Source organism: Heliconius melpomene, chromosome 8 (genome assembly GCF_056956725.1).
Source record: "Heliconius melpomene rosina isolate 202511_hmr_F chromosome 8, ASM5695672v1, whole genome shotgun sequence".
NCBI lineage: Eukaryota > Metazoa > Arthropoda > Insecta > Lepidoptera > Nymphalidae > Heliconius > Heliconius melpomene.
Genome location: NC_140396.1, coordinates 7,338,808 through 7,354,002, shown reverse-complemented (window position 1 = coordinate 7,354,002; position 15,195 = coordinate 7,338,808). Strand labels below are relative to the sequence as shown.

The window sequence follows — 15,195 nt, the reverse complement described above, 5'->3', positions numbered from 1 at the left end:
AAATTTTGCATAAACGTCACTAGGACGTAGTCATGGAGACATCAATTAATAATAAAATAGTTCACGCGGGTGAAACCGCGAGCAGGCCGCTAGTATTATAATATAATAATAAAAAGTTAGTGTCATTTATTTCTAATAACTCTCGTACATTGTACAATTGCTAACTAGTTACGGTTGTAAGTGCATACATTTACGTCTAGGTCTTTTTCTTGCCTTTTATTTAATTTATTAAATTTCATTAAGGCCGTCGTTGCGCATTGGCACAAGGGTGTGACTGTAACAGGGTGGTTTTGGGTTCTAGGATTCAAAAGGGAAGTAATTATTGTTTATTAATATTTTCATTTCTTCGTTTTGGTTCCAAGGCATACACACAGCGTTGAGTCCCGCCACTCAAGACGCACTGCCAAGTAGAGCTTTACCTTTTATCTGTCCGAATTGTAATAATATAGGAGGTAGCATGAAAAGCAAAAATTTGAGAGAATTGAAAAAGATCATATATTGTGCAAATACGTGTTCTTTTCATTGTTGTGAAAACAAACACCGCGGAGTTACTCACTTATTGTGCGATTGAAAGGAAGCGTGCACTGTTTTTAAACATTCCCCAGAAACTAAACAATTGAGCGTTTAACACCTGCGTCGTTACACAAATGTAGATATGCCTTGAACGGCTTTTACTTTCATTGCATTTGTAATTCATGCCCTGAACTTAAAATAATCCTTTTATCCTTGTTAAGTTTGCTCGCTGGCGTTTACAATGTAAACCAGTTAAAATTTAGCATTTCAATGCAGTACTCTACCCTAGAATAGTATAGAATTACATATTATACAATGGCATTATACAGCAATAATTAACCCATAACGAATAGTCATGTATTCGTGATATGAGCGTTTCTCTATTCTGACACAGCCTGTAGCTACTCAAGTGAACATTTATCAGGCGAGCACACGTATTTAGAACATACGAGTAATTCATGGGCCACGAGATTGTATGGAAATTGATGCTATTATCGCGGCGCAGAGAGCACTTCACGCAGCGAGTGCATTACGTCAGGCAAACAGTTTGAAAGCGTTTATTATGCGACCTGCTCTCGTAGTGTCAGCGTGCTTCATGGTGGGTTGACGGGTTGTTTACGAAAATTGGGGGTTTTTGGTGGGAAATTTATTTTTTTACGTTTACATCGTAATAATATGTTTTTTATTTGCACTTTTATCTTTTCCTATAAAATTAAAGAAATACTTGTTTGTATAAATGTACTCGTGTAAAAATATAAAAATAAATTTGACTTGACCTTGAAATTTGACCGAGCTGAATATCTGCGTACCATTCTGAATCAATATTTAGAGTATAGATTAAACGTAAAATATTATTAAGACCACATATTACGTATGGAACAATCATTGCTTGAAACCTTCGGTATTCTAATTGGAAGAAAATTTTGAAATATATATCGGATGTTTTTAAGTAATTCTAGGTTTTCCTTTATAACCTATCATATAAATTAAGATTCGAAATCAAAGTTGATTGCCTTACAAAATGGAATACATAATAATTATATTGTTTAAACTGATTATTACCTTGAAAATTTAATTTGTTATTTTATAGTAATGAACTAATTTATTTTTGGCTTAGACTATAATTCCTTCAAATACAAACTTCCACAAAAATATCACTTTCATATTAAAACTAGAGATACAAGAGAAACATTCATTACATAAATAATATTGTAACAACAGAAACTTTCGTACTAAATATCGAGGGAGATCCATCGTTGGCGACGCTGAACTCGTTATCGCGGGGAAATTGCGAGGAGTTAGGACGTGAGCTGTGCTGTGACCTCTTTCGGATGGATGGGGGAAACTATTTTAATTGTGTGAAATAAGAAGCTCAAAATATTATTCGTTTGTTATTTTTTAAGCTTTGGAAAATTCTTCTAAAATTTCTAGGTTTATATTTAACTCTAAAAATATAGTAAGTGACAGCAATATAAGGATAAGGAACATTATTTGAGGACACTACTACTACTATTGTAAACTAAATGTTTGATATTTTAAAATGGGGCGTTAAGTTCCGCCGCTCTGGTGGTCTGGTGTATCAATAGACGTAGTACGGAGTGGTTGACACCAGGTTCCCAGGTTATCTGTGCTCGCGTGCTACGTTCGGGGCACGTAGTAAAGCTAAAATAAGTCATACAAATTAAAGAGTGAAAACAAAAGTGATATATTAATATTATAAAAATGTAATATCAATAATAATGAGACCGTGTTAAATCAAAATTAATAAATTACATTTAAAAACGAGAAAGTGCTGCAAACTGACAGCACCTACCTGCACTTTTAAACTTTTTCCTTAATTCTGTAATAAATGACTAAGCCGTCTTAAAGTTAGGTCGCCTCTGGGTATCCTAATTAATGACTACCAAATGAATATTAAATTAATCACAGTTAAAACGTAATTTATTCGGAAACACCCTTTAATTAGCGATGTCGAAACGAAAACTTAATTACTGTCTGTATATATAAGTACAGGTTATATTAAGATCAGCCATAGCGTGCAATTCAAATCTCATTTATCAAAACACCTGTCTCCCTGGGAAGGTTTGACATGGGTCGCGGTTACCTGCAGGTTCCGCCGTTTTTGCACATGTTGGACGTCCTCGGGCACAGCGGCCCGACGCCGCAGTCAGCGCCGGAGTAACCTTCGAAACACGAACAGTAGAACTCCCTGTAATGAAAAACTTGTTTTATTTAAATGTTTCACAAAGTTTTTTGGAAAAGAAATTTGGCTAGTAGTTGAATATTTTTTTATTAGATTCACTTATAGCAGGGTAGATAGGGGAACCTAGTTTTAAGACATTCCGTCAAATTTTTGAAGCATTGTGTGTTGAGTGGCGGAACTCTACGCCGCGCTTTGCCTTGTTACCAGAGCGAAGAAATGATAATATTAAATTATTTCCCCGAGTGGGAATCGAATCCATAACCGTCACGTTTACTCTATTTTATTTTAAAGTTAATTGTGTAATATGCTATAGTATTGTCTTTTTCGTACCTCAAAAGAAAAAAATACAGAACCCTTATAGGATAATTTTATTGTCTGACACAGTCGGATAGACAAACATGTCTATCCGACTGTGAAGGAAAGTTTTGAAGAACGCGCTAACAAGCTATTTTTTATCAAATATCCAGGATTACAGTCTCTTGGAGTTACATATATCAAAAGTAGAAGAAAATATGTATTAAAAAGTTAATTAATTTAATATGTACTTAAAATTAACCAAACACAGCCAAATAAAAAACAATAGTTTGACCAAACAACTTCAGAAGCCATGAAAATATTCCATAAAGCCACCCCCCCTTCGAAACGAGGATTAATTTTAAATATTCATGATTTTTCAATCTAAAGCGAAAACCCAATTTCAGATTTGAGCGGCAATTATTAAGCAAATGAACGGATACAATTAGCATTATCGGGAGTTAACGCCCGACGATCAAATTACAAGCGATACCAATCCAGATGTTTTAATTAAGTAAATGTTTTCCCGGCGTTGTACCTCTTTGATACACGCTTATACGTCAGTAATGGTAGATCCTGATGTCGATAGGTTATCCTGGATATCATATAAAATAGTTAATGTCTCATTATTTTTTTATTTGCCTCCAGAATTCGGCATTAATTATTCGGCAATAAATCTGAGATCCATATTACATAAATAAATGTAAACTTTTTGTGTATATTCCTTTCACACGGTGTTATACTAAAGGAATTCCAATTAAATTTCTCAAACTATCCGTGGCAACACCGCACAAAGCTTTCAAGTGGTCCACGAAATAAACAAATTGACACGCTAACAAATATTTTGTCACGTAAACGTGAGAGGATGCGGTCGACATGCTTATTGGATAAACTAAAACTACTAAGTTTTAGTGCTTAGAATCTCTGTGCATCCACCAGCAAACTGAAATTTGTACTAAACCCAAACAACTGCACGCCACGTACTTCGTATTTATCTGAATCCACAAGACGTTTAATTAATGTATTTTCAAGTGGAACTTGGCGCTCTCGCTCGTTAGAATTCATTTAGTCGCCTCGTTATTGTAAATCACCTTCACGCTGTATCCCGCACACAACAGAGAGAACTTAGTGATAAGACATTCCGTTCCCCACTTTCTGCCGGATTCTGGAGGTATTGCAACTCAACGCCTCGCTTTGCCTCGACACCAGAGCGAAGAAATGGAAATATAAACGTAAATGAATATTTCACTTCCTCGAGTAAAATTAACTACTATACTTAACTCTAATTTGGAAGACTAATTTGCTACTTAAATAATACTTAGCTTTTGAACTCCTTAATCAGTTTCGTCTTCCAAAGGCCTAGAGCCCTAGACTAAATTAACGAAAAAGACCACTTCCAGCTTAAGATATTAAAACACGTTCATCGACTACCCTCGATTATTTGCGAAAGGCTCATCCAATTAAAACAAGAACAAAAGGCATAGCAATTGAGTCAATACGATGTGGAATTTTGAGCGATTCATTAAAATATAGTGAATGAGTGCTATTGTCAAATATATGTTTTATAAGAATCGGGACAAACAATTGCTACTGTGTAATCAAATAGCAAATACTTATAGCTTAAATAAATTAATTATTAAATCTAAATATTTATTTTTGGAGGCCGTACTGGCTCAGAGCTGCAAGGGTGTGAGTGCAACGCGATGGTTGTGGGTTTGGTCCCCGCTCGGAAGAATGAATTATTATTTGACTTTAGCCACTCAACGCACAATGCTTTAAAAATTAGGCGGCACGTGGGGAACGGAGTGTCTTAACTCTAAGTTCCTTCTGCCAACCCTGCTATATGCGGGATATAGCGTGAAGCTGAAAAAAAAAAACTTACTTATAATCAGGCTTAGCGTAACAATGTCCCAGCAATCTACACTCGATAGCGCTACACGAGGCCGGCTCCGGCGCTGTGGACGGCGCCTTCACTACATACGTCATGTTGAACCCGAAAACTGATAGCAGGCCGAGAGCCCTCAGCTGAGTGCCTTCCAGCCTGTTGAGAGTCAGTTCTACGACTAGCACTGGACTCTGGACCTGTAAAGGAAATTAATTGTTAATGTGCTAGTTATGTACTAGGTTGTTTTAGCTTTCGATATACTCGTACGTATATGGCTTAGCGCGCACTGGTGACTTTTGTCACGGTGACAATAAACTTTTTGTCACTGACATATCACCATACTTTTCGCCACTCCGCGCACTTGCGATGACAGTGACGAAATTTTTTACATTTGATAAAATGGATCTCGAAGAGATGGCTGTCTGTGCACTTATATTAAGAAACAGAAAAAAAAGCAAATGTGGAAAATATTGGCTTTCAACTTTTCATTTGTCATAGAGCAATGGCCTCAACTCAATTTCGTCAATCAGTATTGTCATTATCTATTTCATCTTCATGAAAACACACGTTTTGCCTTGGTGATGAACTTGACGCAATTCTTGAAATAAAAATTCTGTGCTGCAATGCAACAAGCTGCTGTTCCATGTTTATGCGGAAGACGACTAGTATGGAAACCGCAAGGAGGAGGTGACATTTAGTTGCTAATGCGCGCACGGGCATACAAATCTATGGACGCGGTGACAGTTGCGGCGTCACCGGCGTGTTGCCGTCGTCCGCGGACAAAAGTCACCCAAATGTCAAGTAACCAAATGCGCGCACCTTCATTAAGTGTAATGTACATAGTGACAGTGACGCAACAGTCACGGTGACAAAAATCACTAGTGCGCGCTATACCTATTTGTTAGCATTGGAATTGTAGTTCTTTTGTTTTTTCACGTAAAAAATAGGGTAAACCAAGTAAATCTCGTAGGCCCCGGGGCCCGATAAATTGTCTAATAGAATGTTCAAGTCCCTACCGGCTCAGTTCATATCTCTATTGGTCATTATTTTCAATTCCCTTCTTAAGTCGTGCTCATTCCCCGACGAATGGAAGGAGGCCACAGTCATAGGCATTCCCAAGCCTAATAAGCCGCGGAATATCCCGTCCAGTTATCGACCTATCAGCCTTCTCAGCTGTTTAGGTAAAATTTACGAGAGAATCATTCTCGTTAGACTCTCAGAGGTGGTAGAGGCCGACTCTCTGCTCTGCAATGAGCAATTCGGTTTCAGAAAGAAACATTCCGCCATACATCAAGTCCACCGTGTTGTAGAGCATATAGCTCGACACAACCTTAGGGATCCTTCTCACAGCAATACAGCTGCTATTTTTCTCGATATAGCGAAAGCTTTCGATAAAAAGTCTGGCATAACGGCTTGATTTACAAGCTGCGCGCCGTTTACGGCTTGCCAGACTGTCTCGTACACATCCTGCGGGACTTTCTCTCGAATAGGTACTTTCGCTATAAAGTCGAAGGCACTCTCTCTTCCCCCCGCCTCCTCCGCGCAGGCGTGCCACAAGGCTCTACGCTTAGTCCTATCCTGTACTCGTTGTACTCCAGTGATATCCTGCTCACTCCGGGTGTTCACCTGGCTATGTACGCCGACGATACAGCCCTCTTCACAACTTCGCGTTGTACTATCTTATTAAAAGATCGACTCCAGAAAGCGGCCCGCGCACTCGGTGAGTGGTTCCGCCAATGGAGAATCGAAGTCAATCCCGAGAAGAGTCAAGCAATACTCTTCCCTCTCAATAAAAATATTAGAGTCTCTACCATCCATCTCTTAGACAAACCCATTCCCTGGGAAAAACAGGTCAAATATCTAGGTGTCACTCTAGACTCTAGATTAACTTTCAAACCCCACATTATAAAAGTCTGCAATAAAGCAAAGTACATTCTCAATAGATTATATTATCTCATAAACAAGAAAAGTAAAATGTCACTTAGAAATAAGCTGACACTATACAAAGCTTGTATTAGACCTGTCCTTACTTACGCTTGCGTTGCGTTCGCGCACACCAAGCTTGCTCCCTTGCAAAAAGTGCAAAATAAATTCCTGCGCATCGCATCAGGTTCCCCCTGGTACGTGCGTAATGTCGACCTACATAGAGATTTTGAACTGGAATCGATTCACGAGCACTGCAAACGCTTAGCGAAGCGCTACTTTGAGCGCGCAGGCTCGCACGCGAACCCCCTCGTCGCCGAGGCGTGTAATTACACGCCTCACGCGATTCGTAGACGCCCGCGTAGCGTCCTCTTAGACCCCGATGACGCCATTACCATAGCAAACGGCCCGTACGTAGGTAGGAAACACACTACACACGCACGACACACACACCGTCGTCGCCGGAATCGACGACGTAGTCTAGCTTATCTCACGGCCCGGCGGCGCCTCGGCGCCGTCGGGTCCAGCGGTTAGGGACCGTTAGCTCCCTTAGATTAGTCTAATTTTATCCTCCGGTCGTGGCTTCTGTGTCGCGGCCGGCTTTGCTTAGAATAGGGAAACTCCCAGCCCGCTCGACGACCGCAAGCCGAGGTTCGAGCCCCGCAGGGGGCGCCCTTGCGTCGTCGGCACTCCCCACAGGCAGCCACACAGTGCCTGCATATTTTCAGGGACAGAGTACCCTCTTCCCTACCCACCCGGTGTCGCTGTAAAGGCCAGTAAGGCTAACAGCATTAAAGTCATGTCCGAAAAAAAAAAAAAAAGAAAAGTAAATCTCGTCATATAGTTTTAGTAAATTTGTGATAAATGCTATAGGTATTTAGTAAACAAAACGTTTCAAAAATTGGACGTAACGTGGAGAACGGAGAGTTGCAACAATATGTTCCCTCTGCGGGAATAAGTGTAAAGTTGCTTTTTTTTGTTGCGCGTTAAAATAGACATTAGAACAACTTTAATTTTTTATTGATATCGTACATGGTAAAAAGCAAAAATATGCCAATATTTAAGCAAAAAAAACAAAGAGAATTCACCGTTCCTCTTGCAAGCGATTAAGGTGAGTATTTCCTTTATTATGTTAATTCTGGCTAAGTCTGTACTAGCATCTGCTTTACAGTGAATTATGTAGATTGAAGTAGTCCATTGCTAATATAATGTACATTTTTAAAATGTTTTCGAAAACTTATCTGTATGTAGAATAACTTATTATAAATGAAATTAAATGAATATTGTTTATTCGGTAATACAGTCAGTATTTTTACCTCAAAGTTTACCTTACTATGCTTGGAGCTAAAAAAAAAAGAAAAAGCAGATTATACAGAACTACATGTTGTTAGCGTACAAGTGTAAATGTGGGTAGATTTAGGTGAAAAAAACAATAAAAGCAGTGTAATTGTGTCAAATGGGAATAGTTGCTTGAAGTCAGTTGCATGATTAGCAAAGGTAACTAACTAACTTAAACACAATCATTTTATGTTCAGGAAGCAATTGATCTAAATAATGGACATATAGTTTTAAATATTTAATTTTTATCACTCATACACACAACATAAAAACAGTAACAACCTAGTGTTACGATACTCCGTTCCCATGAAGACATTACAATTCCCAGTTCCTGAATGCTCAAGGCATTGCGTATTGAGTGGCGGAACTAAACGCCGAACGATACGAAGTGAATTTCAAAATATTTACTCAAATCATCTCTTGTGCACGTTTTGCAGTTAAAAGTGCCATAACTACACTACGCGACGCTACAGCACTCCAACTGACTCGCAAAGAGGCTATAAAGAAAATATGTTTTCCATTTTATTTAAACGAACTGTCTGTGAAACAATTTTAAGTATTAAATGTTTGGATTTCTTTGAAATAATAGGTAAGTTATTTATTGTGAGTTTGTATGTGTAATCATATTTTATAATAACAATGAGGCTGGCCTGGTCGTGGGCGGCGGTGATCATTTACCATCAGGTGACCCGAATGCTCATCTTCCTTGGCCTTTTCCATAAAAAAAGATGCAAGTTGTGGTAAGAGACGAGTTGTTTTTTACACAATAACTGCTAAAACGATTTAGATAAAACTTTACAGTAATATAGCTTATACCAGGGGTTCCCAACCTTTTTCAGCTCGCGGCGCAGTTACAAGTTTGGTATTTTTTGACGGCGCCCTACCCAAGCTAGTTCGCTATTAGAAAAAAAAAACAGTCGAAAGAAATAGATACCTACACTAATATGAAATTGAGTTTTATTTATTTAAATGAGAAAATAAAAATTAAGACAAGAATAATAAAGTACGACAGTTCTTAGTCAATTCAATGTGACCGTTGAGTTTGGTGGTCTCCGCACAGTTTCTCAAGAGATTTTGAGATTTTAGATTTAAAAACCAACTCACGGCGCCCCTTTTTACTTTCTATGGCGCACTAGGGCGCCGCGGCGCACAGGTTGGGAATGGCTTATACAATAAAATAGCATTAAGGTTATTTTTTATATTTCTTTTTAAGTTAGCTTCAAACATAAACCTTTATAGCAAACAATTCACATAGGACTTGAACCACAAAGCCTTTTAACTAAAACATCATTAATAATTTCACATTTGAAAAATCCAACACATTTGTACCTAAAAAGTCGTACAATCAGTCTTTTCCAGCGCCCAGCGCCGTCCCATTTCGTTTTTACTCGATCTTTCATTTTCGGTGCCATATATGTATGTATGTCTGTACGTACGTATATACGAACACGGGCGTCGCAATCCCGCTGGAATGGTTTCGGCTATTATCACGCTTTCTTTCCCAAATGTGATTCGTTTGTCACGTAATTACTTTGGATTGTCTACTGTGGTTGCATTTTGAGGAATTTAGGTTGCACATTAGTCTGTCTACAACGAAATTAAGGTTTTTTTGGTCAAATCACATAGATGAAATTTTAGTGTAATTAATTGATTATAATATAGTTCTTACGATTTAAAAGTGATAAATAAAACAACAATAGTGAATACAACTGTTTATTAATATTTTGTATATGTCTTTAAGTGCATAAACACAACACACCTGCTGGCTCTTTAATTTAATTTTCCTAACCTCACAAGTATAAGTACATAATACAGTATGGCCAGAGTTGAGGATATCCTGGAAGTCCACAGAAGTATTGCCGATGCACTTGGCAACAGAATGGCAGATTTTGAAAAACAATTGAACCGCACAGCATCCAACGATAACAGCAAGGTCAGTCTGGATAAACTTACTTGCGAGTTTAAAGAGTTCAAAACCTCCGTATGGGGCATATTCGAGCTTCTTACGTCTTTAATTAATAATTTATCCAGTCAAATTGATGAGATAGACAACTCAAACAGGAGGAATGCTTTACTTTTTGGTGGCATCGAAGAAGCTGAAGGTGAAAACCTGGTTTCCACTATATTAGGCACAATACAGGTATTGATGGGAGTTTCTGACATAAGTGCTTCAGCCATACAATCTTGCCACCGTCTGGGAACCAAATCTGCAAACCGTAACCGGCCCATCTTAGTGCGCTTCAATGACCTCAGGGTCCGGAGTGATATTTGGGGTAACAAGAAAAAACTTAAATCTTCCAATGTAGTACTAAGCGAGTTTCTCACTAAAACTCGCCAATCTATATTTGCAAGAGCACGCAAATCCATTGGAATCAGAAACACTTGGACGCACTATGGCAATGTATATGTGAAGCTTCCAAATAATGAACGCAAGCTTATCTTAACATCTACTGATTTGGAAGAGTGTTTAAAATTATTTCCAAATATTGATTCTTCTGTTTCTCCAATTGGAGGGGCACCTACCCTTCAGAGTAAAGTAAGTCCAAAAGTAAGTCCAGCGGCAAGCGGAGTTCCCATTAAAAAACCTTTTACTCGCCGTAATGTTTTGAAGAAACCTTAATTTGTTTTCTTACATTTTTGTATTTTAACCATTTATTTATAAATTTATAAATCTATCTTACATCCCTCTTCGAAAATTATTGTTATTTTTTTTTTTTACTCAATCAGTTATATCTACATTATTGTTACTTATTTTCATTCAGTTATTGCTACATTTGGTAATATTTACAAATTATATGTTTAGGAATTTCTTAGTCTTTTATAGTTTGCTTGCATTATATTGAATCTCATATATATATCTTAATTTGTGTATATTATTACTATCTATTTTTTTAAAAAAAGTTAAAAACTAAACTTTAAAATTTCATTTTATTATTATTTTGTTTTTTTTCACTAATTAAGATCAAATAAAGTGTATTGTTATTTCTGTTCATTTGAATTTTACACAAATGATTTAACTTTTAACGTTTCATTAACTATATTTATTAAATTATAACAAAATTGTAGTAAATTTTAAATTCTATCTGTAAACTGTAATACTCTCATTTTGTGTTGTTGTTCTCAAATATTTTATTTTATAAATTTTTCACCTTTATTTCACCATAAGGTATATTATTCTTACTTTAGAAATTCTTATTCTCTTGTAATTCTTATTTTATAAACGTTGTTTTTCATTTATTTATTTTGTTTACAAATACAATCAGTCTTGTATGTAATGGCCCTGTCAGTGTCAACTGTCACTTGTATGATTATTTTGTTGCATTTTCGTGACACAGACAGTAGTTTTATTGTTAATTTATTGTTGTTTTAATGCAAGTGGGATGTATATTTAACTTTTAATCTGATCATTATAATTGTGCCTTTAAAACATTTTTATATTGAGCCATCAGGTCATGTGTGATTATTTTATTTTTTTTTATTCGTTATTTTATTGTTTGTGTTTTGCATTTAATCTACTTTAAATTTAATATTTAATAATTACTGTATATTTATTTTATTTTATTTTTTATTTTTATATTATATATATTGTTTTATTGTTATATATATTATTTACTATATATTTTATTTATTATATTTTCTGAAGATTTGTTATGGATTCTAGCATTGATTCATTCCATTCCGCTCTCAGTGGTGATGAGGAGTCATCTAAGTCTTCTTTTTGCAGTTTAGATGATCCCTGTTTAACACTTGATAAACTTTTATCTCAAGAATTTTCACCTCTACATAAGAATTTTAACATTTGCCATATTAATGCACAAAGCATTCCTAGTCATTTTTCAGATTTTTTTACCACCTTTAACCAACCCAACATTCATGCTGTATTAATTTCTGAATCTTGGTTAAAGCCTTCATTACAATCCACCTGTTTTTCCGTTCTGGGTTATGTATTAATAAGAAATGATCGCCTTGGTAGGGTCGGCGGCGGGGTTGCCATATATCTGAAAAGCCACATTTCCTATAAAACAATTTGCCACTCCACTTCCTCAATTGATTCCTCTTCTACGCCTGACAGTTTTGAATATTTATTTATCGAAATAAATGTGGGTGTAAAGCTTGCCCTTGGGGTAGTTTATTGTCCACCCAACAAAAACTATTTTAATAACCTGGAAGTTGTACTCGAAGATCTCTTAGCCAACTATTCTCACGTTACGATAATGGGCGACTTTAATACGTGTCTACTACGAGATGATTATCGAGCGAAAAAATTAAATTCAATATTAATGTCTCTTAATTTACGCGTGTTACTCCTTAATCCAACTCACCATTCCAACTATGCTGATACACTTTTAGACTTAATAATTACGTCAAACTCTAATATCGTCTCTAAATATGGGCAGTTCCCCGCATCAGGTTTTTCTCTACACGATCTTATTTATGTGTCTTTAATATTAAAGCCACCCAAGTCAAAGCCAATAACCTTACTACTTAGAAATTTTAAAAACTTGAATATTGAGAAGCTCAGGAGTGATGCACTGAACATTGACTGGTTGCAGGTTGAAGCGTTACAATCAATTGATGAAAAGGTCAACTGGCTGAACTCTAATATTATCGCTTTGTTTGACAAGCACGCACCTCGCCGACTGGTTAAAATCAAAAACCAGTCTACGTTGTGGTTCAACGATGACTTTCGCAAAGCCAGGGCTAAGAGAGATAAGGCTTTCTCAAGATATAAAAAAGATCGAACTGACCTCAACTGGTCAATTTATAAGGCTGCAAGAAATCGGTGTAATCAGATGTGTAGAAAATTAAAACGCCAATATATCTTTAATAAAATACGTGATTCTTCTCCCGAAGCGACATTAAATTTCTTAAAGTCCTTCGGTATTGGCAAACTTTCAATCTCCCCAATTAATTCCGACTGCAATTTAAATAACCTAAATAAACATTTTTCTACATCTTGTCCCCTAGATCTTAATATTAAAACCTGTACTCTTTCTGAAATTCGTAGTTTGCCGAAACTTGATTTCCCTGCTTTTACCTTTTCTTCTATCAGTAATAATGATACTAAGAAAACTATTCGAGCCCTCTCCACCAATGCAGTTGGTTCGGATGATATCAGTCGCATTATGATTACTTCAATTGTTGAGATCCTTATCCCTGTAATAACTCATATTGTTAATTTTTCTCTATCCACCAGTCAGTTTCCCGAGAGGTGGCGAAAGGCATTTATTCTCCCACTTCCAAAAATATCAAATCCTACGCTACCATCTCATTTTCGTCCCATTTCAATTCTTCCTTTCCTTTCCAAAATTTTAGAATCCACTGTTCACCAACAGATTTCCACCCATTTCTCAAAATGTGACTTTTTAAATCCACTGCAGTCCGGTTTTAGAACTGGACACAGCACTACTACTGCTTTGTTGAGAGTTACTGAAGACATTAGATCTGCTATGGAAAACAGGCAATTAACAGTGCTTATTTTAATTGATTTTAGTAACGCATTCAATGTTGTAGATCATGAGCTTCTTATTGCTCTGTTATGCAATGCTAATGTATCCTATGTATGTATGTAGTACGGCTTTAGAGTGGTTTTCCTCATATCTTCGGGGACGTCAGCAGTCGGTTCGTGTTGGCCAGACTATTTCTGATTGGCATGATGTGACAGCTGGTGTTCCTCAAGGCGGTATTCTATCTCCCCTTCTTTTTTCAATATTTATTAACTCCATTACTTCCATTATAACTTCTCGATACCATCTTTACGCCGATGATTTGCAGCTTTATGTGCACTCTAGCGTAGAAAATATTGTTGGAGCTATAAACTCTTTAAATGCTAACCTCCGACATATTTCAGTTTGGTCTTCCAAATACGGCATTAATGTTAACCCTGACAAATGTCAGGCCATAATTGTCGGCAGTTCGAGACAATTGGCTAAATTTGAAAAAAATAAGTTGCCTAACCTAACGTATAATGGCACGATCATAAATTTTACTAACACCGTGAAAGACCTAGGTGTAATTATTGATGACAAGCTAACTTGGAGCAATTACGTTGCCGATATATCGCGTAAGATCTACGCCTCTTTGCACTCAATGATGCGCCTAAAGAATTTTTTACCTGTGCAAACGAAAATACAGTTGGTCAATACCTTGCTGCTTCCTATTATTGATTACGGTGATGCTTGCTGTTTGGATATGAATAAAGATCTCTTAAACAAGCTCGAACGGATACTGAACACCTGCATACGCTTCATTTATAACCTGCGCAAGTATGACCGTGTATCATCTTGTAGGAGGCAGCTTGGCTGGCTTTCGATAGCCGATCGCAGAAAATGTAGGGTCCTTTCTATAATTTACTCCATCCTTTCTGATCCCAATTTCCCCACCTATCTGTCTTCCGACTTTTCCTACCTTTCCTCTTTGCATGATAAATCCTTACGTTCCCAATCAAACCTTTTACTGTCAACACCTCATCATTCTTCTGGGTACATGTCTAACTCTTTTGCAGTCGCAGGAGTTCGACTCTGGAATGAATTGCCCGAGCCTATTCGGAGAGCTCCCTCTCGTAAAATATTCAAACGCCGGGTAAAAGAATCCTTTTTTAATAAACATGTAATTATATAATTTTTTTATTTATTTATAAATTACTATTATTCATTTAAATGTATATAATGGTTTGTTGTATATATGTAGCTATTTTTTTTTTATATATATATATATATATATATATTTATTTTTGTGTATATATATATATATAATATTTTATTAGTTTGTATATATTATATTGTATTTATTATATATATCTGTATGTATTTTCAAAATTGATATTTTATTTTTAATTCTTTTTTTTTTTTTTTTGCACGCCTACACTTTTTGTTCTCCCACATGACAGGTTGGCTGGTAGAAAATGCTTGTTAGCGTTAAGCCCGCCTATTGTACATTTTTTTTATCTTTTTTGTGCAATAAAGAATATAAATAAATGAAATATGGTTTAAATTCTACATATTACAACAATGAGGAGAATTAATATTTTTTTATTTTT

The 15,195-nt window shown here is 36.4% G+C and overlaps 1 protein-coding gene across 1 annotated transcript in view; it reads right to left on the bottom strand.

The window, feature by feature from the left end:
• The window catches only part of LOC146536945 (uncharacterized), a 183,654-nt gene that overhangs the window by 31,588 nt on the left and 136,871 nt on the right, over window positions 1–15,195 (bottom strand). The window contains exons 4-5 of the mRNA XM_085189647.1: window positions 4,893–5,092; window positions 2,618–2,722 (exon numbers count right to left, since the gene is read on the bottom strand). Of these exons, the coding sequence (XP_085045773.1) occupies window positions 2,618–2,722; window positions 4,893–5,092 (305 nt within the window). The remainder of the gene's footprint in view (window positions 1–2,617; window positions 2,723–4,892; window positions 5,093–15,195) is intronic.